Source organism: Sinocyclocheilus rhinocerous, unplaced genomic scaffold, assembly GCF_001515625.1.
Source record: "Sinocyclocheilus rhinocerous isolate Xijiao unplaced genomic scaffold, SAMN03320098_v1.1 scaffold432, whole genome shotgun sequence".
In the NCBI taxonomy this organism is placed as follows: domain Eukaryota; kingdom Metazoa; phylum Chordata; class Actinopteri; order Cypriniformes; family Cyprinidae; genus Sinocyclocheilus; species Sinocyclocheilus rhinocerous.
Window position 1 is genome coordinate 613,508 of NW_015627225.1, and position 27,786 is coordinate 641,293.

Sequence of the window (27,786 nt, forward strand, 5' to 3'; positions counted from 1 at the left end):
ATATATATATACTGTATATACATACATACACACACACACTTTATTAATTTATTACATGATATGTAATTACGAAATGCCAACTTAATGCTAACTCTTTTCTGATTGGATCAGTATCTCCACCATAAATATGGCCTGGATTTCCGATGCTTGCGATACCCAGGAGTCGTTTCTGCCCACACCAAGCCAGGAGGAGGCACTACTGGTAACCAGCCACTCTGCATTTCCTCACTTACAGACACAATCTTTAGTTGTACAAAAAGACACACACCTGCATTCACCCACTCATTCATAGCTTTGTCATTTCTTTGCAGTAAACAACAGCTGACCTATTTAATTGTATATGTCCTCTTTTCCTCAGATTATGCTGTCCAGATATTTCATGATGCCCTCAGCACCGGCCACCATGAATGTTACTTGCGCTCCAACACTCGGCTTCCCATGATGCACATTTCTGATTGTCACAGGGCCACCATTGAGTTCATGCAGGCCCCGGAAAGCCAACTTTCCCTGCGTACTTACAACATCGCAGCCATGAGCTTCAAACCTGAAGAAGTGGCAGAAGAGATTCGCAAACACCTGCCCCACCTGAGGGTCACGTACAATCCTGATACCATTCGGCAGACTATTGGTAAGAACAGCAGTGAAAGAAAGAATGACCTTTTGAAAAAGTCTTAAATCATTTGGAATATTTCGACATAAAAGAAAAAATTCTAAAAAAGTTACTCACCCTCAGGCCATCCAAGATATAGATGAGTTTGTTTGTTCATTGGAACATATTTGGAGAGATTTACCATCACTTACTCACCAATAGATCCTCTGCAGTGAATGGGTACCGTCAAAATGAGAGTTTAAACAGCTGATAAAAACATCACAATAATCCACACGACTCCAGTCTATCAATTAAAGTCTTGTGAAGCGAAAAGCTGTGTTTTTAAGAAACATATCCATTGTAGCGAATCAGCTCAAAGGGGAAATATGAATAATTAATTATAACTAGTTATAATTAATAATAAATATTTAGATCTGCTGTAAGTATTTACTTGACCTCTCAGTGTCAACTGTCTGTCAATTCTAAGAACGTTCATTTCCTGGTTAAGGAAAATAACTTTCTTACTGTACTTCAGACTGAACTGGCTATGTGTTGGAGCCCACCGGGCACGCCCGCACCAGCTCAGGTTCTCTACACGGCCCGCGATCAGAAGGTTTTAGCAGAAGACTTAGCAGAAGAAAACAACTAGCATAACATGGGCGGAACTGTGCGTGAGCCTTTTATGGTCTGAGAAGATTCACACCTCTCAGGATGGGCTTGTCCAATGAGAAAGGCTGAAATTCCAAGCGGGAGGTTGGAAATACTGGGGAGTTTTATGACCCTTTGTGTGAGAGCATGGTCATTTGCATATGGAACTCGAATCAAAATTACTAAAGATTCTTAGAACACTAATATATTGCCTATGTACCAACATATAATATACACGCTCGTTTAGATCATCAGAAGACGAATTCATAGATACTAAACATGGTAGGATTACATAACAAAAAAAATTGTGTCTGATTGGTCCAGACGCTACACCATCATAAAGCATTAACTTTAAACCGTTGCTTCTGACCAAAATATGAGTTCATAATCCGTAATAATGGTTCCTCCAGTGAAACAAGTCTATCCCCTGTTGTCCTCTCACATATGTTTTGGACTGTTTTTGCTTGTAAACAGTGCTGATCTGTGCATATTTCTCTCCTGATTCAGATGAGCTTTTCGCTTCACAAGACAATAATTGATGGACTGGAGTTGTATGGATTATTGTGATGTTTTTATTTGTTTGAACTTATTCTGACGGTACCCATTCACTGCAGAGGATTCATTGCTGAGCAAGTGATGTAATGCTAAATTTCTCCAAATCAGTTCCACTGAACAAACAAACTCATCTACATCTTGGATGGCCCGGGGCTGAATACATTTTCAGCAAATTTTCATTTTTGGGTGAACTATTCCTTTAATATTAATGTACTTGTTTGATTGTAGAAACAATGTCCATCTTGGTCATTGTCTATCAGTGTGTGTTTTTCTTGTATAATGAAAAAAAAACATTTTTGCAATGATCCAAATGTTCATAAAATATATTGTTCACTCTGTAGCGGACAGCTGGCCAGTGCGGTTTGATGACTCTAACGCACGTCAGGACTGGGGCTGGAAGCCTGCGTACGGCCTGTCAGAGCTGGTCACAGACATGCTGGCCTCCATCCGTGAAAAAAGAACCAATGCAGGACTACCTGTCAGCTAGCAAGTTTCTCAGGGACTGATACACAGATCACCAGCACCTTTCCAGTACATTTCCAAATTCTGACACTGACTGCTGACACTGACAGTTCTCTAAATATGTATGCTTGTGAAGAAAACATGTTAACCAACAGTGAAAACTCACATTCTCTCACCGCTCAGGAGACTCTGTCTTTCTTCTCTGTGATCTGTTCTTACATAGTTTTTAAGCTGTCATGGGACAGGGGAAAACAAGGAAACAACAAAATTCTGATGAATACAGTATAATAATAATAATAATAATAATAATATCATTGCACACATTAGAGATGAAACTGTCCAATTTAATTATTTTAGAGACATCATACACTATATTAAAATAAAAATTCTGGCTGGCCCAAACTTCAATGATCTGATGTTATAATTAAAACTCTGCTTTCCTAATCTTAACCAATCATGACATTCTGTTTGGGAGGGGTTGGATTTTGACCCCACAAATGCTCCATTTCTACAAATACAGTAAGGACCACTAGACACCTCGCTCTGTGCTCTAGTCTAGACTACTCCATGTATTGTGTACAAGAGGAAGTGTCTCAGTTTGAGCACAGCCATGGGCAGAAAATACTTTAAACCACTACTACCTTTAGTGTGAATCAAAAGACTGCCTTTTTTCCAACTGCTATGGCTGAGGAAATCACAGTTGCCTGAATTTTGGGTTCTGTTAAACCCACTTTTGTCTGTATTGGCTTTTTTTTTTTATTTAGGGTCAGTTATCAAATGACTCTGGGTTCACAATGCATAGTGTGGTGGTGTGAATTAAGTACTTAATCGCTCAGCATTGCTGATGTATTATAATATACTGTGAAGAGTTTTTTTTAACACATTTTTTGTTAACTCAGAAGAGCAGAACTACTGGATAAAACACCCAAAGCGGCCTTGCAATAGTAAAGAGGGTGTTCTTTGGCTTTGGCCTGTCTGAAAGTCTTAGGGTGCTTTCACACATGGCCTGTTGTTTCGGAACCTGGCGCGTTTCCCCCCCTAGCTCGGTTCGTTTGGGCATATGTGAACACGGCAATCGCGCCCGGATCCGCGCCAAAACAATCGGTCCGAGATCGCCTTAGTCTGCCTTCTGTATAGGCTACTTGTGCAGACAAATAAAAATGACCTATTTAAGACTATATATAGAATTACTCACCTTTCTTCCAAAAGCATGTGTGATTTCCGTGTTAAAAGTTGAAACTGCCTTAATTTTCAGTTATTATTTAACCTCAAAAGTTGTTAACTTATCTCATTAAGAACTGGTGGAAAATTGCAGTGTATGTCAAATAAATGGCTTTAATACAGCAAACAGTTTATGTATGTCTTTGTTCATTGTGACCTCTGCAGTAGTCACAAATAATAAACTCTAACAAAAATAACATGAAATAAAATTTGTTTAATATTTCATTTTCATGATAAATTCACCATATTATAAAACATTATGACACTAAATTAAAAATAAAAACAAAAATCAATCAAGGTAGTATTAAATCGATTTGAACAGGCACCGGAAGTGAGGTAAAAGCTCCCCCGGCGCAGTGGACTGTGGGACATCGTGCCATATTGACACACGATAGAAATGGACGCGGGGTTTTTCCGCGTAAGTCTTATATTCTTTTACAACTCTCGTACTATAATTGTCGAATATGTTGTTTTGCATGTGTTATTTGTCAGCTGGTTGATTAGTTGGTTATTTTAAGGCTGTATTTGTTGTGTTCATTGGCGTGTGGCTGTAATGGCGGCTGCGTGAGAGAACCAGACAATACTCAACAGATTAAACAGGAACAACAGATTTAAGGAACCCAGCGCGTTGAATTTCATATTATCGCCCTTATTCTTACAGCCAAAATCCACTGTAACATTATACAGTCAGCTGTGCTCTGGTTAGCGTAGTTAAATGAAAATACAGACTGAAACCGTAACCCAGACGGACAAATCCCATGCTCTTCTTATACTGCGTAATCGTATGTGTGTGTTTGTATACATGTCAATATCCTACTCTAATGGTGAAATAATTCAGTTTATTTTCAGTCTCATACTCCAAATTGTATATTCACTTCAGATACTGAAAATATGAAGTTATATCATATATTGTGTTTTAATTATGAATTCTTATTTCAGGGCACTAGTGCGGAGCAGGATAACCGCTTCAGCAACAAACACAAGAAGCTGTTGAAGCAACTGAAGTTTGCAGAATGTCTGGAGAAGAAGGTAGAAAATATGGAAATACGTGTTTGTTTGTTTTTTTTGCAAGTGTGTTCATAACACCTTGTTACCATAAACGTATTGCATATTGTGGTTCCCTAGATTTACAATAAATGGTAAGTTCAACCGTGTAAGAATGCTGTTCTATTCATCAAAGATTCCTAGAAGAATTCAAGAAAAAATATCACAGTTTCCAAATATAATTTTAAGTAGCACAACTCTTTTCAGAATTGATGATAATAGTTTTTGAAGGAGCATGTGACACCAAAACATTTTTTGAAACCAAATTAAGGTTGACCTATAAGTTACCTGCATATATATATATATATATATATAGAAAATCCTGTTCTCATGATTGTTTCAAGATTGTTTTCTGATTCGTTATTAGGTGGATATGACCAAGGTCAACCTGGAAGTCGTGAAGCCCTGGATAACCCAGCGAGTGACGGAGATCCTTGGCTTTGAGGATGATGTCGTCATCGAATTTGTCTTCAACCAGCTGGAGGAAAAGGTAGACGGCCGCTCTGCTCTTCCCGTTGTCTTTTCACACATGCTGCAGTTATATATTAGATGTGTTTTGTTCTTTGGGAGGATGAGAGAAGGTTTGAAGTTCAGTGAATAACTGCTGACAGTTATTTGAAACATTTGCCATGCGTAGATGTAACAGCAGAAAACATCTAACATCACTGTCTTTAAGTGTCTGTCTGGTTTTAAAAAGACAGAAAAGCGGGTAAAAATGATATTCTCTCTCTCTGAAGATATGATTTGTGACACCGTTCCTCCTGAACAGCAATGTTCTAATGTTGATGTGATTTATGATTTAAAAGGCCTGAACCAATATGGATCTTATTCCTTGCATCTGAAGTATAGCACCAACTCCTAATTAGATCTCACCTGAGCCCAAAGTGTCTCTGAATCCAACTCTCCCTTGATGATGAGCTTTATTTTTTGAGGTGAGTTATAAGCAGGGCTTGACATTGTGCCAGTGGTAGTCATTTCAGCTTTATCATTTGTGCCTTTCTGTTTCAGAGTCAAAGTTTAGCAGTACATCTTAAACCCAAAGGCCTGATTACCTTTTTTGAATATGACATACAACCATTAAAGAATAAAAACGAAAAACATAACATTGCATGTGAAACGATAGCACAGTACGACACTAGTGCTAGATGCCCATTTTATTTAAATATAATTAATTAGTCAATACGTGTTATTCTCAGTCTCGGTGAATAGCTCCACTATCAGTTATAAAACAATACATTGGTTTCTTGTATGTTTGTGCATTTGCGCAATATGAAACAAAAAAACAACGCGAGACATGACATTTTGCGTTTTCATTAGTTTAGCTAAGCTCTGTTTATTAGTCAATGTTTTAGTCTCTAAAGATTTGATTTTCAGGAAGCTTTCGATTGGATTCCAGAGAGGTATTTGCTCCTATTAATGATACATAAAGGTTTTTCCTTAAACTTAAAGAGGTGCTTTCAGTTTTTGTAATGTCATAGCCATACAATATCTTAAAGGAATGCTTCAGGATCAGTACTGGATAAGTTTGATCAACAGCGTTTGTGAAATAATATCAGTTTCCTCAGAATAATTACAGGATGGCTTAAAATTATTATGTCTTTTTAAAAATGACCAAAATCTCTGTCTCCCCAATATATATATTTTTTAAGAAAAACATTTAGAATTTTGCATCTTATAGAATCACAAAATCAATCATGTTTAATTAATTGAATATGTAAACACTCCAAAGTTTGAAAACAAGCAGCATTGTCGTAATTTCAACAGAAATACCAGAGGAAATATCTCGGTGACAGTGACTCAAAATGGTTGAGAACCACTGTTCTAGGGTTTACAAAAATATATCTAAAATTTGTGAAAATTGCTATAGAAATAAATTTGAAAGAAATTAAAAATGTTCCTCTTCTGTTTGTTTTTATTTAATACCGGTTAGAAATAAAATATACTTAGTCAAATTTTTTTTTGAGTAATTTGCAGTAATGGTGTAAAGTGAAAAAAAATGCTTCTCTTTTATAATCACACAGTATAAATGGGTCCATATGAATGAAAATATTGAATAGCGAATCATAATTTTGGGTTCTTGGCGTTAAAAATACTTCAGTTATTCCACAGATGCTGTCATTGGAGCTTTACTTGTATTGAACCAGAAACATTCGTTTAACTCATTTTAGTACAGCGGGTGCTCAGTCCTGCTCTTGGAGATCTACTTTATTGCAACATTTAGGTCCAACCCTATTCTTATGACTAAACACTGGTGTGCTGTACATCTTTAGGAGCATGATTCAGCAAACCTGTCTTAGCACATGGATCTCATAGGTTTATTTTCCTCTTCATTTGTTGTAAATAAAGCGTTTTCCATGCCTTGTGTACTCATTATTGCTTGTTCGTCTCTTGCAATTTAGATAAATGATATAGCATTAAACTCAAGGTGATTGAGTGTGATGCAGTAGTGAGGCGGAGGCCAGCCAATGGAGTGCCTTTCTCTGCCCCCCCGGCCCACAGAGCCTGCGCCACTCACACTGAAGACAACTGGACTGTTCTTGCTTTGTGGGATTTTGATGCACTCTGTTTGTGGACTTTAATGTTTCTATCTCTCAGGAGTTTGATATTGCACAGGAAGAGACAGCCCTAGTGGTGGGGGAGGGTCTTATTGCTCCTTGACGAGAGAATGTGAACTGGGAGGGTACATCTCAGTTCAGATGATAACATGTAAACTTGTAATGCATGCTCAAAGGCAGTTTATTCATTTTAGAAGTGTTTTTTGTTGCTTTTATACAATTGGTTTATTAGTAAAAATTACATTCAGCTGTGGCTGTTGGTTTTAGAGACATTTTTGAGGCCCACAGGTACTGGGCTCTTGTTGAAAAGCAGCTGTTTACTTATGTTCAGGAAGGGAAGGTATAGGTAGACTTTCAGAGATCAGCACTCTGGTTCCGTGTCAGTATTAACTGCTTGGTTTCCTCCCCTCTCTCTTTCTCCCTGCTGTTTGTGTTGCAGAATCCTGATGGGAAGATGATGCAGATTAATTTGACCGGGTTTCTGAATGGGAAGAATGCTCGGGAGTTCATGAAGGACCTCTGGCCGCTGTTACTAAGCGCCCAGGAGAACATCGCTGGTATCCCATCTGCCTTCCTGGAGCAGAAGAAAGAGGAGATCAAACAGAGACAGGTGATGTAGAGAAGTTGCGAACTCGCATCATCACAGTTTTATTGGTTGGGCTGTGATTGAGTTTGTGTTTGTATGACTGTATGTGTACAGCATGTTTGTAAACTCATCAAGTTGAGTGTTTAACAGTTTTTCTTCTCTTTAATGTTCAGATCGAACAGGAGAAACTTGCCTCTCTGAAAAAAATAGATGAAGATAAAAGAGAGAAGGAGAGCAAAGAAAGAGCTCAGTCAAAAAGCCCTAAAAGGTTGGTTTTGGATTTCTTTTTGCTGCCAGTCAGCATGAAACTTCTTGAACATGAAAAAAAATATAGGTTGGGACTTGATTTTGTCCATCTGGAGTTGACAACAATCCAATCATTTGCTAATTTCTGCAACCTGTTAAGTTTTTATTAAAGATTACGAGAACGCATGAATTAAAAAAAAAATGCACACAGATAAATCATCTGTAATAAACACTGCCTGCAGTATTCTATAAAAATATAACATTGCAAAATAACAATAAAATTGTCAATTTTCGTTTTTACAGTGACTTTAATCAATTGTCAGTGTAAATAATGGATAATATTGTAAATTAGCCTTGTGCTTAACTGCTGTTTTTTTTTTTCTCAATTCATTTTTGTTCCCAGGAGGAAGTCCCGCTCGCCTGTGAAGCGTGACCGTAAGTCCAGTCCCTCTCGATCTCCTCGCCGAAAACCGAGCCCGGCTGCCTCGCCTCCTTCCAGTCCGCCCAATCATAAAGAAGAACCAAAGCAAGAACCGGACCAATCAGAGAGCTCCAAACCAGAGCCGCTCGTTCAGGAGGCTTCCTCTACTAGGTAACTGTGGAGACCTGACATTGCACTACGGCATCCTAATATATTAGTCCTTCAAGCTGTCTTTGACAAAAAAGGACTTTGCATATGAATCTAAAATGTTCATTTATGCAAGTTCCGTCTTGAGTGACTTTATTTGACTAAAATAGTGCATAAAATTGCCTTTCTGCAGGATGAATTTTTAGACTGACATTTTTTTCTCCGTTCTACCTGTCAGTGATCTTGTGGGTGACATGAAGCCGGACTCCGTGTCTGAGGCTGTGAAAGAGTCATCTCCAGATAAAACGTCCAAATTGGAAGACAGGCCCAAACCCAGAGACAGGGACAGAGAGAAGGATGGACGTAGAGATCGCCCACGTCACCGCTCTCGTTCACCTCGCTCTCGTAGACGACCTCGATCCCGCTCTAGGTAAGTCTTGTCTCTGATGGTGAAGCCATGTGATTTCTTTTCCTAGATCCTTTTGTTTACCTGCTAATGTGATTGAACTAGGGTTTAAGCTAATGTCTCTGCCTCTAGGTCGTTCTCTCCGCGTCGCAGAACTAGTCCCAGGAGGCGAATCTCTCCAAGACGTAGGAGCCCTCCTAGACGTCAACCACCCTCTAGGCATAGACGTAGCCGTTCACCTGCCCACAGGTCAGTGTTTTTTTTGTTTGTTTTTAAATAGAAAGAAATACTTTTAATCACCTAGGATGCATTAAATTGACAATTAAGATTTAACTATAGTGCTACAAAATTTATATTTCATATAAATGCTGTTCTTTTGAACTTTCTATTAAACAAAGAATCTTGAAAAAATTATCACGGTTTCCACAAAAATATTAAGCAGCACAGCATAAGACACTGAATATTGGAGTAATGGATGCTGAAAATTAAGATTTTTCATCATAGGAATAAATAACATTTCAAAATATCTAAATGAAAACTAATTTTAAAATTGTAATTGTTTCATACATAACATTTCATAACATTTTTGATCAAATAAATCCACTTTGGGTGAGCATAAGTCTTCCAAAAATATTTAAACTTTTGAACGGTGTTGTAAAGCCACACTGATGTGTCATTGAGTTTTGTAAATGTTCTCATGCCTTTTTACTCAACTTTATTACTAGATACAGTCTTGTCTTCACATGAACTTCTAAAAGTTAGTAGGTCAACTTTGGTGTTTACCTGAACTTGTTTGTCCACCAGGCGGCGCTCTCGCTCCCGGTCCTCCTCTGGTAGTTCCTCCTCTCGGTCACCCCATAAGAGAGCAGGGAAACGTGGGTCAGCTACCCCGCCCAGAAAACTTCCACGTCGCTCTGACCCCTCCAGCCCTTCCAGAAGACGAGGTCGTAGTCCTTCAGGACCAGACACCAGCCCTTCAGGTTGCATCCTTAAACTCAGTTTTGTTATTTGCAATTTGAAATGACTTAAATGTGATTTTAAAATAAATTTACTTCAGATTATAGTTGATTATTTGTGTAAATCAGAAATTGTTCCTCATCAATGCTATGTTGCTTGTAGGATATTAAGCCGTTAAATGATTCTGACTATAACGCATCTAAAAAATTTCAGCTGTGAAGCACAGGCCTGGTGGAAGAAATGACTCTCGCTCTCCTTCTCCTAAACCCAGGCGGTCTGATGCATCAGAGTCCGGTGAGATTTGGTTCTTCAACATGGTTTTGTGTGCATGTCAGAAAGGTTTACGTGAAAAGACTTGCAGATTGTGTTGAAATAACATGAACTGATGTTATGGATTCTGCAGCTCGTGTTTCATGAGTCTCTTCTGTTAATTACAAAGATGAGGGGAGGGTGCATGTTATGGGTTTGTGTGTGTCACTGTATGTTTTTGATGATCATGGGTGTGTGATGGTGGGCACATGGCTGTTTCTTGGGCACTGAAGGACTCCACTGCTTTGCGTTTCAGAGGAGGAGAAGGTGGGCAAAGGGTCAACAGGCGATTCTGTCCAGCAGCGACGTCAGGATCGCAGACAGAATCAGCAGTCCTCTTCAGGTTACCACTATTTTTTTTAATGCTCCATCACACTCGTTTGTCCTCACTTCCCTTCTCTCTCTCTCTTCCTCTCACACCTGTGCTTGCAATAATTAATGATGTTGGTTGTGGGAGATTTATGCTAGTAGATGTTCGATTTAGTACTGATAACCATGTCGGTTTGCTTACAGACTCGGGTTCATCCTCTTCCTCTGAAGATGAAGGTCCGAGGAGACAGAATAGGGGGGCAGGTACCAGGAATGGAGAAATCAGAAGGCGGCGGAGCCATTCACCTGCATCGCCACGGAGAAGGCACAGAGATGCATCCCCAAGGTGAAAATCAACAATATTTGCATTTACTTTACATTTTCATTTGAAAATGTAAGCAAGTTAACCTTCTAAGGTCACTACTCAGATGCTTTGTTCACTTTAGGATAGTAAATTGATTTTTCAGATGAATTGCTTGAATTTTAATTGCTATTGATTCCTGAAGATGCGTACTTAGTGCCACCGTTTTTCAATTCAGATTGAATGTGATAAAAAAAAAAAAGCCTAAGTTAAAAAAATAATGGCAGGAAACTGCATCTTTCTACTGAGTTGGAATTCTTGCTATAAACATACAGCACGAGCAATACAGTTTTATGAACAAATGACTATGAAATTAAATTTAATTTAGGGAATCAAAATTATGCAGTGCAACCAGTCTACTCTGACTGACTCTAGGGAACCAGTCCATTTAAAGATATGTCAATTCTGTCGTTACACGCACTAATGTCGTTCAAGACTTGTAAAACTTTCATTTATTTAAAAAAAAAACACACATGAAAATATTTTTAGTAAAACCTGATTTCTGTGCCTCAATTGAAAGTCTATTCATCCAAACTGTTTGACAACTTTGATGAGATTGTAAAAGTAATCCATGATTTGCTTGTCACACATGAACAAACCTCTTTGCTTTTTGCAGAAGCTCAAACATGCTTGCATCATATGTGAGAAACCTCACTGGTTTGCTTGGGTTTCGTTAAACATATTTTGTGTTTTGAAAATAAAGGAAAGTTATATGGGTTTTGACTGACATGTAGTTGAGTAAATTGACAGAATTAAAATTTTTGGTTGAATTATAAGACCTGTGAAATTAAATCTGAGGCTATAACTGAACTGAATTAAATTGAATCAAATTTGGCCTTGTGAATCAGAATCCATACCCAGCCCTGTTGTTCACTCTTAACTGAAAGATTCTTTATTACTGTGGAACAGTTTAGACTCCCTTTCTCTCTTCTTCCAGAAAGAGACGTTCTCCGTCACCTGCTGGCCGGAGACATCGTTCACCTTCTCCTGTTCGCCGCCGCAGGTCACCCTCTCCTCCCCCAAGACGCAGGTAAACTCCAACCAAGTTTCTGTGGTTTTGGGTTGTGAAGACTCTTTGACTGACTCATTCTTCATCCCTTTCTCCTGTCCTTCCTGTCGCAGATCTCCATCTCCACCTCATCGGCGCTTCACTCCCCCTATCCAGCGCCGATACAGTCCCTCCCCTCCCCCAGCTCAAAAGAGACGCTCATCAGGGTCTCCTCCCAAGCGCAGAAGGTCTCCCTCCCCTGTGTCCAAGCGTAGAGGGTCTCCTTCACCTTTGTCCAAAAGGAGAGAGTCTCCTTCACCTGTTTCAAAACGTAGAGGTTCTCCTTCCCCGGTTTCAAAACGCAGAGGGTCTCCATCGCCCGTGTCCAAGCGTAGAGGGTCTCCTTCATCTGTGTCCAAACGCAGAGCGTCTCCCTCACCTGTTGTGAAGCGCAGAGCATCTCCCTCACCCATTGCTAAGCATAGAGGGTCTCCTTCACCTGTGTCCAAACGCAGAGCATCTCCCTCGCCTGTTGCTAAACGCAGAGGATCTCCCTCACCCGTGGCCAAGCGTAGAGGGTCGCCTTCTCCTGTGGCCAAACGTCGCCCCTCTCGATCCCCGAAACGGAGTCGTGGCAGTAGTCCAGGAAAAACACGTACTCCACCCTCTTCTGCTTCACCCCCACCCCGCCACCGTAGAAGTCCCCCTGCAGCCCAAGGCAGAGGCAGAGATACTCGTTCTTCTCCCCACAGCATTCGAGTGACTTCCAGTCCTCCAGCCCGATACGGCCCCTCTGGTTCATCCCCACAGAGACAAAGACGTCAGACGTCCCCGTCTCATAGCACCAGACCCATTCGCAGGGTCTCCCGCACACCAGAGCCACGCAAATCTCAGAGGTAAGTTTTTCTATAGTGCCCCTTCTATCTGTGTAACACAGGCGTGATGATCTCTCAATTACTATGTATTCCTGTCAATTTGTAGAGATTCTCAGAGCCCCCAGCCAGTAAGGAGGCAGGTTTCACATTCACCATCTGCTTCTCCTCCTCCTGCTCCAACGGCTCACAAGCGGCCTGCTTCCGTCTCACCTTCTCGCTCTGCTAGCCGTTCTCCACCTCCACCTGCCAAAAAGAACAGCAGCGTCTCCCCGAGCCCATCACCTAACAAGGTACATCACACCTGCCCAAAAAGTCTCACTTCCCCTAGACTGCTTGAGTCCAGAGAGCTTCTTAAACTAGATTTGTGTTTTTTTAAATGGATCCAGCTGTATTTAGGAAAGCTACTGCCAAAAGTATTAAAACAGTATTAAAATCACTGTGATGCTTATGGTGTTGTTGCTTTTTATATGGAATGGTTTTGCTTGAAGTCAAGATGATTTATTTGTTGGTTCTCTAGAACTCTGATGCAGAAGGTAGTAAGAAGAAGAAAAAGAAGAAAGAAAAGAAACACAAGAAAGAGAAGAAACACAAGAAGCATAAGAAACAGAAAAAGGAGAAGAGTGGAGAAGAAAAGAGTGGAGAAGAAAAGAGTGCAGGGGCGGCAGGAGGACACGGACAGGAAGCAGAGCCAGATTCTGATCAGAAAAAGGTGAAGTTACACTTTTAAAGCTGTATGAACAGTCAATATAAAATAGTCTGGTTTCTCCAGTAATATAAATGTATCTCCACATTTACCATATTTTTTAATACACTACCATTCATATATTTTGGGGTTTGTGTTTGTATTTTAAAAGTCTCTTATGCTCACCAAGGCTGTGTTTACTTGATAAAAAAAATACGGTAGTGTAATTCCTGTAATGGCAAAGCTGAATTTTCAGTGGCTGTTACTTCAGTCTTCAGTGTCACATGATTCAGAAATAATTCTAATATGCTAAATTGGTGCTCAAGAATAATTTCCAATCAATGTTGAAAACAGTTTTGCTTAATGTTTTGTGGAAGCTGATACTTTCTCACAGTTCTTTGCAGAAGGTTAGAAAGAACAGCATTTATTTGAAATAGTTGAAAAATACTACAGAAATCTTTTGAAACATTTAGAGATGTCTTTACTGTCACTTTTGATATATTTTTATGCATTCCTGCTGAGTAAAACTATAATTTTTTTTTACTTTGCTTACCCTAAAACTTTGAACGGTAGTCTATATGGACTGGAGACCTTTGACTGCAACTTTAACAAGAAGAACTTCTCTCAGAGAGAAGATTTTACATGGTGTCTATATTGTGAAACAATATTATCCCTGAGTCAGACATAATTAATGCTACCTTTCCTGAAGGAATCAGAGAGTGAAGTAGAAGACAGTTTGGATGATCTGGAGAAGCAACTACGTGAGAAAGCTCTCCGCTCAATGAGGAAGGCCCAGATGTCCCCATCATCTCAGTCCTGAGGAAATATCCATCACACCCCACATTTCCCTCTTTCTCTTCCACTCTCGGCATTTTAAATGTTTGATGTTGGTTCAGCTTTAGAATGTACAAATTATTAAAATTCACCCTAGACTTTTGTTTGTTTGGATTTTTTTTGGCATGTTTATTGCTGAGGAGTTTTATTATGTGGAAATGATTGAGCAGCTGAAATTTCTTCATCAGATTTGCCCTCCTTTCCCCCCATAAATACTGTCGACAACTTTATTCGAAAAACAAACCCCTTTTTTATTCCCTGACCCCCACCCCCATAATTCCTGTGTTGCTTTTATGGTCACGATGAAACAATTTGAAAAGCTTATTTACAGTTTTGAGTTAATAATGCACAAGTTAGCCTATGAATTCTCTCTTTACTTCAGCAGGACTTTTTACGAGAGTTTTGTTTGCGTGGACAGCAGACCCCAGCCTGTTTGTTCTCTTGTGTGCATGATCCATAAACCAAAACACCCAGAGAGCTGATCCAGCAGGCTGCTCTCTGTTTACCTGAGCATTGTGGCAGTGCTCGAGGTCTACTGTGCACATGAGAACAAATCAGTGAAGTCTGTTTTCATCCTTATTTTTTGCTTTATATTTTTTGTAACCTAAGTTGTGTTTGAATTGTTAAACCCTGCAGTAATTTCAACAAAGTCACATTAAAATGAAAAAATTTTTTTTGTCTCAAATCCTTTTCTTTAAATTGCATAAAAACTGCATGTTTACATCTGCAATTTGATGATTCCCTTTTAAACAAAAGTGGCTAAATGAGAAACCCAGCCAGTATGAGAGCATTGCATACATTACATTTGGGATGCATACAAGGCTGTTTTACATATGTTCTGTGGAAAGCCTGTGGTGTTCCAGGTCTGGTGATTACATATGATAATCAACTGCTGTACATGTTAACTTGTGTCGTCACCTTGGCAACCCTTAGTGACAAATCTTTAGTAGCCACAAATGAAAGCTCAGTGAGTTCTTATTGTGTAGTGTGGTTAACAAGGACTGATCTGCAAAAACAGCCCAAGGCAACAATGTTTATGCCCTGGTTGTTATTTTATAGTGCCACCTGCTTCCTAACTGGCCACAGGCAGCTGTGGGAATACATAGGTGTTCAAGAGATAAACATGAGGTCTGTCTTTATGGCTGTCCCTAGAGGTCAGACTAAGTGATGGAGAGCTTTGTTTCTGGATCAGCTGTGTTTCTCTGTGCAGTGTGCTGGAAGATCATTGTTAATAACAAAGCCCTTAACAGAAATACTTGCTGTTTTTTATTTTGGTGTTTCTACAAGGAACTGAGAAGCCAAATGAGTGTACAAACATGGCTAACCAAATTACCCTCACAATGTATGTTTGATTAGTCTAACTTTTTTTCGGTTTAAAAGAAAAATTATTTAAAACTCTGCTATTTTACCCACCACATTTTTGGGTTTATCAGATAACCACAAGTTTAATCCGGAACTAGTACTAGTTTCTATATTTACGCTGCATTAATATGTTATGATCTGTAGCATTTTGTTGTTTCTTTTGTTCTATATTTATAATTTAATGCAAGTTGATTTTGGCAATTACTCATAAAAGGCAACACCATGTGCAACAGACATGCCTGTGTCCTGACAATTTATCTTACCCCTTCTCTTACACATCAATATTGGGTCATTTTTCTCATGCTGAACAACAATAATTACTGTAGTTGCATTACTGTGAGGGAAGGTTTAGGGTTGGTGTAGACGGTAATAAAACATAATTTGACAGGTATCATTTTTTGTTTTCGAATTGTACTACCTGTGTGTACTAAGTGAATTTCTCAATTACTCAATGATAACGTCAATTGTCGCCACCTACTGGTATAATGGTAACTTACAGAAAAGGAAACCAGTGAACACAAGATTCGAATCACTTGAATCAAAACATTCAAAAATCCACGCCAACCAGTTTTCCGCCAAAATATTCTACAATTTTAACGAAATTTTATTATATTTAACGAATATTTACGGGTAAACTCGCTTACTGAAACTGATTGACTTCTTTGTGCCGTAACACGCTTTTTCAGTAGCCGTACAACATGACTCGTACTGTCCTTAGAATGCAAGTAAAATAACTTTACTATCCAAATTAGCAGTATTATGAAACATGGGCAAGCGCTAGCTCTCTAGTGCACGCGGGATGGTCCATACCGATTCTGCGCGCGCCCGTTCTGTTCCCTCTGCGCATGACATCACCGCCTTAAATACTCCAGTTGCTTTTCTCCTTCTCCGTCGCCATCCTGAGAGCGCAGCAGATGAGACATAGCGGACTCTGTCGGGTTTTTCAGTGATGTGTTTCTAGGCAGCGGGACCTCGTGGAAACAAAAGGGCATTTTTTATTTATTTTAACGGACTCTGCATTTCGGTTGCGCTTGGAAAAACCGCAGAGTGATATTTGTGCTCGAGAAAGAGGGAGGCGTGAAAGGAAAACTTTTTGTGCCAAGGTGAAGAAATCGAGGTTTGTTGTTGCGAACGAGTCCAAAGGCAAAAGTTGGGGATGTCTCTCTCGGTACCTCAGAACGGTGTAAAGGGGGATAACGAACCCGTCATCGAGCTTTTTGTGAAGGTAAGAGCCTGACTAAAAACTCCAATCATTGGAGTAAAGATTAAAGAGATAGCGCACCCCAAAATGAACATTTTGTCATCATACTCATACAAACCTCTACGAATAATGTTCGTTTTTGAATAGAAACGATATTTTAGAGAGAACGGTACACTCTGTCACCTTATGCTTTCAATATATGTTAAAAAGATGTGATGAAAGTGAATGGTGACCGAGTCTGTCAGTCCTAATCGTTCACACTAACGTTACACCTCCCAAACTACAGGCTTCTGTTGTAATTTGAGTCATAATTCTGTTTTCTCTTGATAAGTAAACAATTCACAGTCAAAGCGACCACCTTAATATGTCTAACAATTTCAGAGATACGATTCAGCCATTGATGACACTATGTCCATGTGAATGTCAGATGGGTGGAGGCGTTTTCTCAATATCACTCAATATCTGTCTATGTGCTGCTCCTTCTAGATTTTTATGATTATATGTAACAAAAATAAAGGGATTAGAGTTTACTCCCTCAGCCAAATGCACAAAGCACGCGGGTTTCATGGGAAACCGACAACAATGTACATCTGCAGTTCCCAATCCCGACTGCAGGAAAGCCGTCCAGTGTAGTGCCGAAATTTGCACCCTGCCAAATTATGCACCCCCTAGTATTGGTAGTTTTAGGAGTAGGTGTGGGGGAGGGGTTAGGATTAGGCAATCAGGTAGCGACTTCAACGAGGGGGTGCATAATCTGGCAGGGGTGCAGAATTCGGCACAACACCGGTCCAGGATACAGAGTAACCCACACTTGCATCGAACAGAGCCAAAAGAGCTCAAATGTGCTCTGCCAGAGTTATGTCTGTTAAGAAAGGACATTGTATTTAATACCCTTTGAATGGATGAACCTGCCTTTTATTTCTTTATCTACTGCGGCATTGTTTTGCCTTCATAACAGAGTTTCATATTTTAACTCCACACATGAATCAGTCTGTTTATTGTAACCAGAGATGGTGTTAGGATCTATTTGTCGTTGGTTTGCTTCTTAAGACTAAACTCTTCGTCATTTCCAATATAAACTGAAGCGAAGGAATCCGGTCCTCCCTTGGATCTTTGAGTAATCAAACTGGAATTATTCGAATTCCTCTCCACTGCTGGAACTCTGCTGTCCTCTTTCTTTCCTTTGCTTTTCTCTTCTTTTCTCTCCCTCCAAAGGCCTTCTGCCCGGCAGAGCGGGAAAACTCCTGAAAGACTGAAAGGAGGGTGAGGAGGGGAGGGAGTTACAGAAAGAGGAGGGGGCTCCCAGCAGTGGATGTTTGGAGTCTAAGATCTGTTTGGAAGCGTGCAACAAGCTCTCCTCTAACCCGCATGGTTACTAAACTACTGGTGCATTAAAGCTCAGAGGACTTTGGATCTCAGACGTGAAAACGCTGACCAGGCGTATATGTTTCCCGAGGCTTTAATTAAAGGATGCCCCTGCTGTATTAAATGGACTGTAATTAATAATTCAATGAACATTACAGCAGTTTGTCACGTTAGAAGGCACATGTATAGGTCAGCTCTTTTTGGAAGTTGTGAAGTGACCCTACAAAACATTAGAAGAGACTCATATTTTAAGTATGGGCTTTGGTTTCTAACAGATTGATTGTTAAAGACCCCAGGAAATCCGAGGAGTGCAGTTTTCTTTACGGTATTGCATTTATTTTACTGTATTTTTTATTTTTACTGTACTGTATTTGAGCTTTGGGTGGGATATATCGAAAATAATTTCCTTTTAAAAATATTTCTAAAAAAGGTTATTATATTGACATTTTTAAATAAACATAATGATATCTTTTTAAATACATATAGTGTTTAATTGTAATTTTTTATTGAAGTAAAACAATTTTTTAATTTAAAATGCTTTATTTTTAAATAAATGTGTGTGTGTGTGTGTGTGTATATATATATATATGTATGTATATGTTTTAAATATTTTAATAAATATTTATAACAAATATAAGGATATGCTCACTTTAGAGAGCATTTGAGTAAATTTTGTCAATGTTTATAAGTATACTAACATTTAGATGGCTTCTAGCTAATGAAAAAAAATGCTCAAAACTCCAATTTTTATTTCATAGGGTCTTTACAATAAAGTGTCCATCCTGTTGCCATTTTAAGAGTATTTTGCAGTTTCTTGCTGTGAAGTCACACTGTATGAAGTGCTTGATATTTGTGTGGTAACATGCTGTAATCCTCCGTGATACTGATCTCATGTGATGCGGTTTTTATGAATGGGATACTCTGGAAATGATTGTCTTTTATTGCTGGTGTCATATTTTTAGATTCAGCTTGACCACACAGCAGTGTTGCCTGATCGTTACATAGGGAATCATCATCAAAAATTAGTGCATGAGCAGTAAAACAATTCTCCTGCTGTTGTGGCTTTGATGTGGAACGGCATGAAGAGAGACCGCAGGTCACTCTCATTCAGAGTCTGCTGATATCAGATGTGCTGCAGTGACACTTACACTGTGTGTGTTTTGTTTCTATGGCACCTGGGTAAAAAGAGTTTCAGTTTATATGTTTGAAAGTGCACACATGCTGCAGCAGAAAGATAATGTTGACCTCTCTCTCTCCCTTTCTGTCGTTTTATGTCTCTCTCATTCATAATTAACAGCATGTATGTAATGCATCTTTGTTCCACCTTTTCTTCCCGCACAGCAGGACCAGCCCCTTTGTTGCCATAGAAACCAGGCAAACCTTGCCTCTGCTGGCGGCTGATAATGCAGTCATCTCCCTTCCTCCCTCCCTCTGTACAGCCGCACCTGCTGGTCGTCTTCACCACGTGGACGTTCAGATTTTTGCTTTAATCGCAGTAAAGCACACTGCAGCGTGTGTTGATGTACAGTGCATTTCAAAAAGGGTCCGAACACACTTCTTGTGGGGCTGGATCTGATCAGTGCTTGCTGGTTTGGAAGCCTTTGTGTTTCTCTTAGTTGTCTATTTATCCTCAGTGTGCTCTAATGGATTTGAGATTGAGAGATCAGCCTCAGAGCTTTAATGGGATCAGCGTCTCTTAAATTGATGTGACTTCTCTAGAGTATGATGCAGCAGTAATGAAGCCTTGGACAGAGAAAGGATTTGCAGTTCTCATGGTTATTAGATGTTAGGCTTATTTAGTTTTTTTACGGAAACGCTTCCATTCAAGTCAACATCTAGAAGTGTAGTAAATTCTAGATATTTTGTATATTTTATTATTGGATATATAGTATTGGATATTTAAAGGAGTAGTTCACTTCCAGAATGAACATTTCCTGATAATTTATTTTTACTAACCCCCACGTCATCCAAGATGTTCATGCCTTTCTTTCTTAAGTAGCAAAGAAATTAAGTTTTGAGGAAAACATTCTAGGACTTTTCTCCATATAATAGACTTCAATGGTAGCCAACCGCTTCAAAGGGCTCTACACGATCCCATATAAAATATCCCATATATAAATACATTTTTTCTTTAGAAAATGACTGATCGTTTTGCTAGATAAGACCCTTATTCTTCGGCTGGGATTGTGTAGAGCCCTTTGAAGCTGCATTGAAACTGCAATTTGGACCTTCAACCACCATTGAAGTCCACTATTTTGAGAAAAACCCATAATGTTTTCCTCAAAAACCTTAATTTCTTTTCGACTGAAGAAAGAAAGACATGAACATCTTGGATGACATGGGGGTGAGTAAATTATCAGGAAATTTTCATTCTAGAAGTATATATTTAAATAAATATATAAGTTTTTAAAAGTTCTTTTAAAGTGTTTTTTTATTACAGTTTTTTGGTTTATCTGCCATAACAATTAAAATAATGAACAAAATTAGGGCTGCACGATAAATCGCATGCGATATTTAACGCGCATCTTGTCAGAAAGCCGAGGCGATTTATCGTGCAGCCCTAAACAATGTATTATTCTCTTATCTGTATTCTTGAATTCTATTATATGTGCATCCCTAATTTAAACCTTAAATTTACAAAAGCATTAAAAAAGCAAAAGCAAATATTGTTATTACTATTGCTCATACGTGCGGTTTGAGATTAAAACAAGTTCATGTCATGTTACTTGTTCTTCAGCATTTATGCTATAGGCCTCTCAGATCATGCAACTTGAGGATTTATAGTTTTCACTTGGAAGACTATAAAATGGTCAAGCAGATCCTTTAAAGGTGGGACAGATTCATATTTTGGGACCAGACTTTTGTAGAGATTTGTCCAAGTAAGCAACCACCCAGCAACTGTATAACAATGTGCTAAAACTACCCCAAACATCTTAGTAACCTCCCATAACACGCTAGCATTGTGGTGCAAGCAGTGTGAGTTTTGCGTTGGCAAGTGTCATTTACATTTTCTTTAAAATACATAGATCATTCATGATCCAATCCTCTACCTCCATGAGCATACGGGGTCTGCAAAGTGAGCCAGATCACCATGTGACAGTGGTAATGTTTACTCTGGCACTCAGGTGCTTTACACAGTCCAGGTGCTGATGATGCAACCACAGTAACCCTTGCTCTGCTTTGATTGGCTCTTTAGATTAATTATTGTTTATGCCGCATGCAGAGTCAGATGACTTCAGTGTTTTGTCTGTGGTTTGATTTTTGTTTAAGCTGATGTTAGCGATTGTTCACTGCAGAGTTATAGTTTAATCACTGCTTATGAATTCAAGGCCATAGTTTGGCCTTATTTTTTTTTAGCTTTGCATGTATTTTTGAAGGAACTGTTTTCTCCTTTGACAATAAAACAGGATATGCTGACCTTTGAAATATTTAGTTTGATCTTTTTTGATATTCATATGGAGTTCATAGGCTCAGGCCTATTGTGCTGTTAACAGCAGCGTGTCTGTCAAAACCTGGAGAGGAGCTTTTGCGTTTGAGAAGGATTATGGCACAGCTCAGAGTGTCCTTTCATCTCTCACAGCTTCCATTTTTAACCCAAAGTAGCGGTCAGGTTTTTTTTTTTACAGTCCAATTCCAGAGTGTTAAATATGCAATTCAGTCTTTTATCAGCTGCCAAGATGGGATCTTATATAAACACAGACATTTAAATGCATCAAATGATTTGTGAGAAAAAGGCAGTGTGTTTGTTTATAGATTGGAGAAAGTTTGTGTTCTTACATGTTCACACAGTGACACAGGATTATTAGAACAGACAGACATGGACACATTCTTGGCCTCTGGAGTCCCACCAAAGTCAAATGCCTTCACTGCATGAGATCTGTCCTTACTGAACCGTCTGAAGGACAAAAGACATGCTCAAACTCTTTCACCCCCTCCTTCCCTCTCTCTCTTCATCCTTCAGCCAGTCGCGTTCACGGAAGGCTCATATCTGACCAGAAAGCGGCATTGCAGTCGTCTCAGTAGTGAGCCATCATAGTGAAGTTTCATTCTTTTGTTTGAAGCTCTGTTGTGTCCTCTTGTATTGTTTTTTTTGTATGTGGGCATGTCTTTTATTTCCAAACCAATTAAAAGTTTGTCGGGCGCTCCTCCTTTGAGTCGTCCATTCTGTCTGCTGTATAGGTACGAGGTGTGTGTCAGATAATTGATGCAAAATCTTTAGTTACCGGGAATTCCCTTCAACACAAATTAAATGAGAATCTTTGTGATTATACATGAGATATCAATTATTTAATAATGTAAAATATTCATATTGATTTAAATATTAAAGAGTTTATATGCTATCAGGAAAGCAAATTTAGTTTGTAAGGCTGCACAATTTGGCCAAAGTTTAGCAATTTTATATATAAGTATGGCTATATAATAACAATAATTGCTATATAATAGTATTTTATTTTACATCTGTAAAATTACAGTCAATATCAATTAATGCTGCAGCCCTAGAATTTGGTTTTAAGAATCATCCACTAAAACATGTACATTATGACCCCCTTTTAAATATTTATTGTTCAGTATTTATTTGGAAGGTAAAGATAGCAAATGATTTTTAGATGTTCTTTTGTTGTGGGGTTCATCTTATTTACAAAACCGCACACCTGTGATTTTATTTATGCATGGCATGATGTGGAGATGTGGATGTGGAGGGAGTTTAGCTTCGGGCAAGATGCAGAAAGAGCGAAAATGAAGTGACTGTAATTGCTGGTTTATTTTCGACTGGATTAATCATAAGTTGCATGCATCTTCCGTAAATAGTTAGCTATATTTTTTGAGAAATGAAATAGATATTATAGATCATTACACATGATGATCATTGCACATATGGATGTTTTATTCATTATATATATTTTTTTCTTGTTTTGAATGTTTTGAGACACTCACAGTCTCTTATGAGTTAAGTTTGTTTGTGTGTGACGGCCTTTTGCAGCCATGTGCCAATGAGTGTGATTTCAGGAGCTTATGGAGCTGTGTCAGCGCTGTCTGATTCCCTCACAGGTCTTAAACGGGATCGTGTGGAAGTGCCATTGCCGTCACAACATTGAATGTCACTGGACGATGACATCTGTAGCATAGCCAGCATTTGAATTTCATTTTAAAAGTTAAATTTAGGCAAATTTGACTAGGTTCTTCTAGCAGGAGTGATTTTACTGTGGCCGTCTTAACCTATATGCTTGTCTCGGTTTGTCTAGATTCTGCTGTTTATCTGCATGTGTTTAGTCTTGTCAGATATCACAGCTGATTGGCTCTCATCTCAGGGACAAAGCGACCTGCGTGTTTTTTGTTAGTTTGAAAAACACTTGTTTATTCAGCTGGTACAACATTGTGTAACCAGTGGTGTAGGTGAGATTCTGCATGTGTCCATTGATGTGAGTGTGCGAGTGTTGACCAAAGACAGGGTGGAAGCGTGGCCGTGAGTCATCAGTCTGGGGTCTGCTTTTGTGTTAGGAGGAATGTTCTGGGAATGTTTGCACAAACTTAGGAGGTCTGCATGGAATCTGGTAACATGCAGAATTCAAATGCCAACAATTTATTTTAAACTATTATGCTTTTTCACTTTTTCAACTTTATTTAGTCTGTAATGTTGCTGTTTGAGCATAAAAAAAGATCTGCAAAGTTACAAAGCTCAAAGTCCACTTCAAAAGGAGATATTTTATTTAACAGAAATCACTTTTCAAAAACTACAAAGACTTTGTAAAAGAGCATAATAGGACCCCTTTAATGTCTACATATCTTCCCTTCTTTTGCTTGCTAAATTGCTTTCCTTATTATAATCGTGTTTTCAAATGTTATTGAAGTGTAGTACTTTCAGCTCTCTTTATCATGTTTTAAAGACATGTTTCAAGTTCAATATAAATTAAAGATGCTTTTGATTACCACAGACAATCTTGAGAGTTGAAAGCTGGATATATCCTATTTGCATAGATTTAGTAAGTGATTTTCTCACAAGGGGTGGGCAGTATAACCAAAATCTTATTTCAAGCTAAATACACACACACACACACACATAAATATACTGTATATATATATATATATATACAGTGGGTACGGAAAGTATTCAGACCCCCTTAAATTTTTAATAGCTTTATTTATAGTAGTAAGGAAAATGCAAGAAATTGAATAATCAAATGGAAAAATAAATCATGGCATAGCCTTCAGTGTCACATAGTCTTTCAGAAGTCATTCTAATATGCAGATTTGGTACATAGGAAACATTATTATCTTGAAAATGCTGCTTAATATTTTTGCAAAAATATTGATACTTTTTTTAAGGATTCTTTTTTAAGGATTCTTCCCACTTTGCGTCTTAAATACAGTCCATAGAAATACATGACATCATAGATTGACTGATGTGAACGTCATTTGGAAAATTGATGTTTCTTTCAAGTGGGAAATCCTTCTTTCTGTCTGTATGTCTTATTCTTTCTCTTTTTCCCTACTTCCATATAAGGTAACATCGTGGTCAGATCGTTCACAGGGGCTGGAGAATGAGCACATTGTGATTGTGAAGAGTTTGGCTGTTTAGAGTTCTAAATTTAGTCTGCTGGGCACTTCCCCTCGGCCCCACCTCCAGACACACACACACACACAAAACACACACAACACACATCTCTGTCCTGTGGGAATCTCACAGTGTGGCCTAACAAGGCAGGGCTGAAAGAGAGAGCTGGAGTGGGTGCTGTGCCATAAGAATGTGTCTGATTGTGTTGAGGTGTGTGTGTGAGAGAGAGAGACTCCACCTTCATGCATTCAGATTGAGTTGCTCTCTGTGACGTCTTCAGAGCTTTGCTGGAAGAGATGAGATCACTCACAGAGACCGCAGATCAGATGGAGACGGTGACATGCTCAGCAGCTACTGCACCATGACTCACTGTCTCCACTGGACAGCTGTAGCTGTGTGCGCTTCTCCTTTGGGAGTTCAAATCCTTCATCTGTCCCTGACAGTGTCACAGAGTATATTAAAAACACTTCGCATCCACCTGAGCTTGAGAAAGAGAGAATGTGACACAGTTCAGCCGAAAGCGTATTAGCAGTGAACATTATGATGGACAACGTTTTTATCTGGAAACCTTGATGATACTCAAGACAAACCCCGATTAAAAGTGTTTGCTCTGAAAATGTGTTATAAATAGGGATTAAAAACGGCTAGTATAACTATATTTTTGTATATTAGTACACACCATCATTACAAACTTTAAAAAATACATTATTTTTCTCTGGACAAAATAGCATGCATTCAATTTATTAAGTGACCATTACATCTATTTTGAATAAATGCTGTTCTTGTGAACTTTTAAGTCATCAATTAATAAATCCAGAAAAATGTATAATGTACAAAAAAAATATTAAGCAGCACAGGTGTTTTCAACATTGATAACAATAAATGTTTCTTCAGTACCACGTCAGCATATTAGAATGATTTTTTTGAAGGATCATGCAACAGTGAAGACTGGAGTAGTGTTATTGAAAATTCAGCTTTGCCATCGCAGGAATAAACTACATTTTAAAATGTTAAAATAGAAAACAGCTAATTTACATTACAATAAATAAATGTAATAAATATTTCACAATATTACTGTTTTACTGTATTTTTTTTTGTTAATAAATGCATCTGTGGTTAACGTCTTTTTTCAAAAACATAAAAAAAACTTACCAACCCCAAACATTTGAATGATAGTGTCTATGTATATATTACTAATTTATTTTAGAAATATACATGTGTAAATTGTTTTAACAATTGTTTTTAATTGTATTTAATCAGGGAAAAAATGTATATGCAGGAACTTTTGACACTAGCATCATTCAAAACATTGAGCGTTTAGAACTGATTCACAAAATCGGTCTGTTTAACCAAACATTTCAACTCTTTCTCAAGTCTTTGGTTGGTAATTCTTTTGGAATATGAGTAAGCTTTCTGTTTTTGCTCAAGGTTTCGGTGTTGCCATATACGGTATGCAGCCAGTCTTTCACTTCCTTAGACTGCCATCTGTTTTTTCCCCTCTTTTCTTTTGGATGCACCCAGTGTGTTTTTAAGAGGTGTTGAACAAAAGGGCTCTGTTTGTGTTTGGAGTAATCCATATGGATCTGAGAGAGCGAGACCTCTCTGAATAGAGAGATGTGTATAGAGGGCAACATCTATGGAAAACAGACATGCAAACACACTGCTGCTGTTCATTTTTGAATGTGGGCATCTTTCAAAGGTCATTTGGACCCTTCCGATTTTAAGGGGACAACATCAGTTCTGTTCAAAATTGGCTGATAAAAACATGAAGCACAGACGTTCCAATATCTTGAGCTGTGAGTGGTGTGTTGTGTAGCTGAGTTATTTTAGTCGGATCAAATAGGTTTGAATGTAACCCTGGACGTGTGCGCAGCTGTCTGAGAGGAAATGCTTGCCCTCAGTTGACGTCGCAAAACCTAAACAAAACCCTCACTCAACACCCCATGCCGGACATTTCTGGAATGTATTCTGCTCCCCTCCCCACCATCCTCTGAGGCCTTACAGAGGGGGAGGTGAGAGAGAAGAGGAGGAGTACAAAAACAAAAAGGGGAGAAATTAAGACAGAAGGGGGCTTAACATGTAAACAGGAAAGAATCCTTTCTAGTTTGTGAAAGCTCACCTGCTGCTGCTTTTGTCTTGTCTTATTGCTTCACTACTTATGAAGATGTGTTGTAATCAGTAATTAAGCTTCTTTTATAAAGCTTGATTCAAAAGCACTTGGAGTTGGATTATAACCAGTGAATAATTAAATCCAGATTATTTTAAATAAAAATTATGCAGGGACTTGAATGGCTGAATTTTTCTCTCTGTGTCCCTCGTTAATACAAACAATTGGTCTTCTTATTAAACCTGTTTGTGTGAGGAGAGGCAGTTTGCCCTCTGTTGTGATGAATGGAGCAGATGAGCAGAAACACCCTGGGGAATCCACAGCTGTGCTAACCTTCAGGCTATTACTGGTATTGCAGCAAGAAAACTAATTACCAAAACTAACCTCTATTTGTAGCTGCTTTATCAATTTATTCGACTTCCTTAAAATTTGAATGGTTTTGTCTTTAAGCAAAAGGAGCCTACTATTCTGATGTTTGCAGAAAATAAGTCACTCAGGCTTGATTAACGATTATTGACAAGTCAACAGTTTTCCCATGACTTGATTTTCTTGGTTTCCTGTCACAATCTAGCATCATTAAATAGCATCAGTACTTCAGTGATCAGTCACTCAGAAATGCTTTGATATATTATCTGTAATATTTAGAGAACAAGGAGGCATATATAAATATATTAATCTTATATTTTTATACTTTTATTTATTCTGCAAATATTTAATAAATTGTCACTTTTGATAACTTTTAAGTAGGACTGTCAAATCGGTTAATTACAGTTAATCACATCTAAAATAATAGTTTGTGTTTTGCACATCTAAAATAAAAGTTGTGTTTGCACAATATATGTGTGTGTACTGTGTATATTTATATGTAGCCTATATAAATACACACCTGTATATATTTAAGAAATATTGAGGCGTGTATATATATTACATATATTTCTTAAATATATACATGTGTGTGTGTGTATATATATATATATATATATATATATTATTATTATTATTA

At 38.4% G+C, this 27,786-nt stretch overlaps 3 protein-coding genes across 5 annotated transcripts in view; all 3 read left to right on the plus strand.

The window, feature by feature from the left end:
- tdh2 (L-threonine dehydrogenase 2) overlaps positions 1-3,236 on the plus strand; it is a 7,190-nt gene extending 3,954 nt beyond the window's left edge. The window contains exons 7-9 of the mRNA XM_016529225.1: positions 112-202; positions 359-628; positions 2,134-3,236. Coding sequence (XP_016384711.1) covers positions 112-202; positions 359-628; positions 2,134-2,279 — 507 coding nt within the window. The 3' untranslated portion in view covers positions 2,280-3,236. The remainder of the gene's footprint in view (positions 1-111; positions 203-358; positions 629-2,133) is intronic.
- Positions 3,237-3,816: 580 nt separating this feature from the next.
- Positions 3,817-14,844, plus strand: LOC107721297 (serine/arginine repetitive matrix protein 1-like). Of its 3 annotated transcripts, none has more exons than XM_016529237.1 (17): positions 3,817-3,893; positions 4,415-4,504; positions 4,887-5,009; positions 7,514-7,684; positions 7,834-7,928; positions 8,310-8,498; positions 8,713-8,904; positions 9,013-9,129; positions 9,685-9,860; positions 10,051-10,131; positions 10,403-10,489; positions 10,660-10,801; positions 11,754-11,846; positions 11,939-12,700; positions 12,786-12,969; positions 13,197-13,388; positions 14,071-14,844. In XM_016529237.1, the coding sequence occupies exons 1-17, from the start codon at positions 3,873-3,875 to the stop codon at positions 14,179-14,181; spliced, it is 2,826 nt and encodes a 941-aa protein (XP_016384723.1). In that variant the 5' UTR covers positions 3,817-3,872; the 3' UTR covers positions 14,182-14,844. The 3 variants fall into 3 exon arrangements, with proteins under 3 accessions (XP_016384723.1, XP_016384738.1, XP_016384731.1); XM_016529252.1 differs by having other exon boundaries at positions 14,078-14,170; XM_016529245.1 differs by lacking the exon at positions 10,403-10,489.
- Positions 14,845-16,382: 1,538 nt separating this feature from the next.
- LOC107721318 (chloride intracellular channel protein 4) overlaps positions 16,383-27,786 on the plus strand; it is a 20,403-nt gene continuing 8,999 nt past the window's right edge. Inside the window, exon 1 of the mRNA XM_016529265.1 lies at positions 16,383-16,782. Within this exon, the coding sequence (XP_016384751.1) occupies positions 16,714-16,782 (69 nt within the window). The 5' untranslated portion in view covers positions 16,383-16,713. The remainder of the gene's footprint in view (positions 16,783-27,786) is intronic.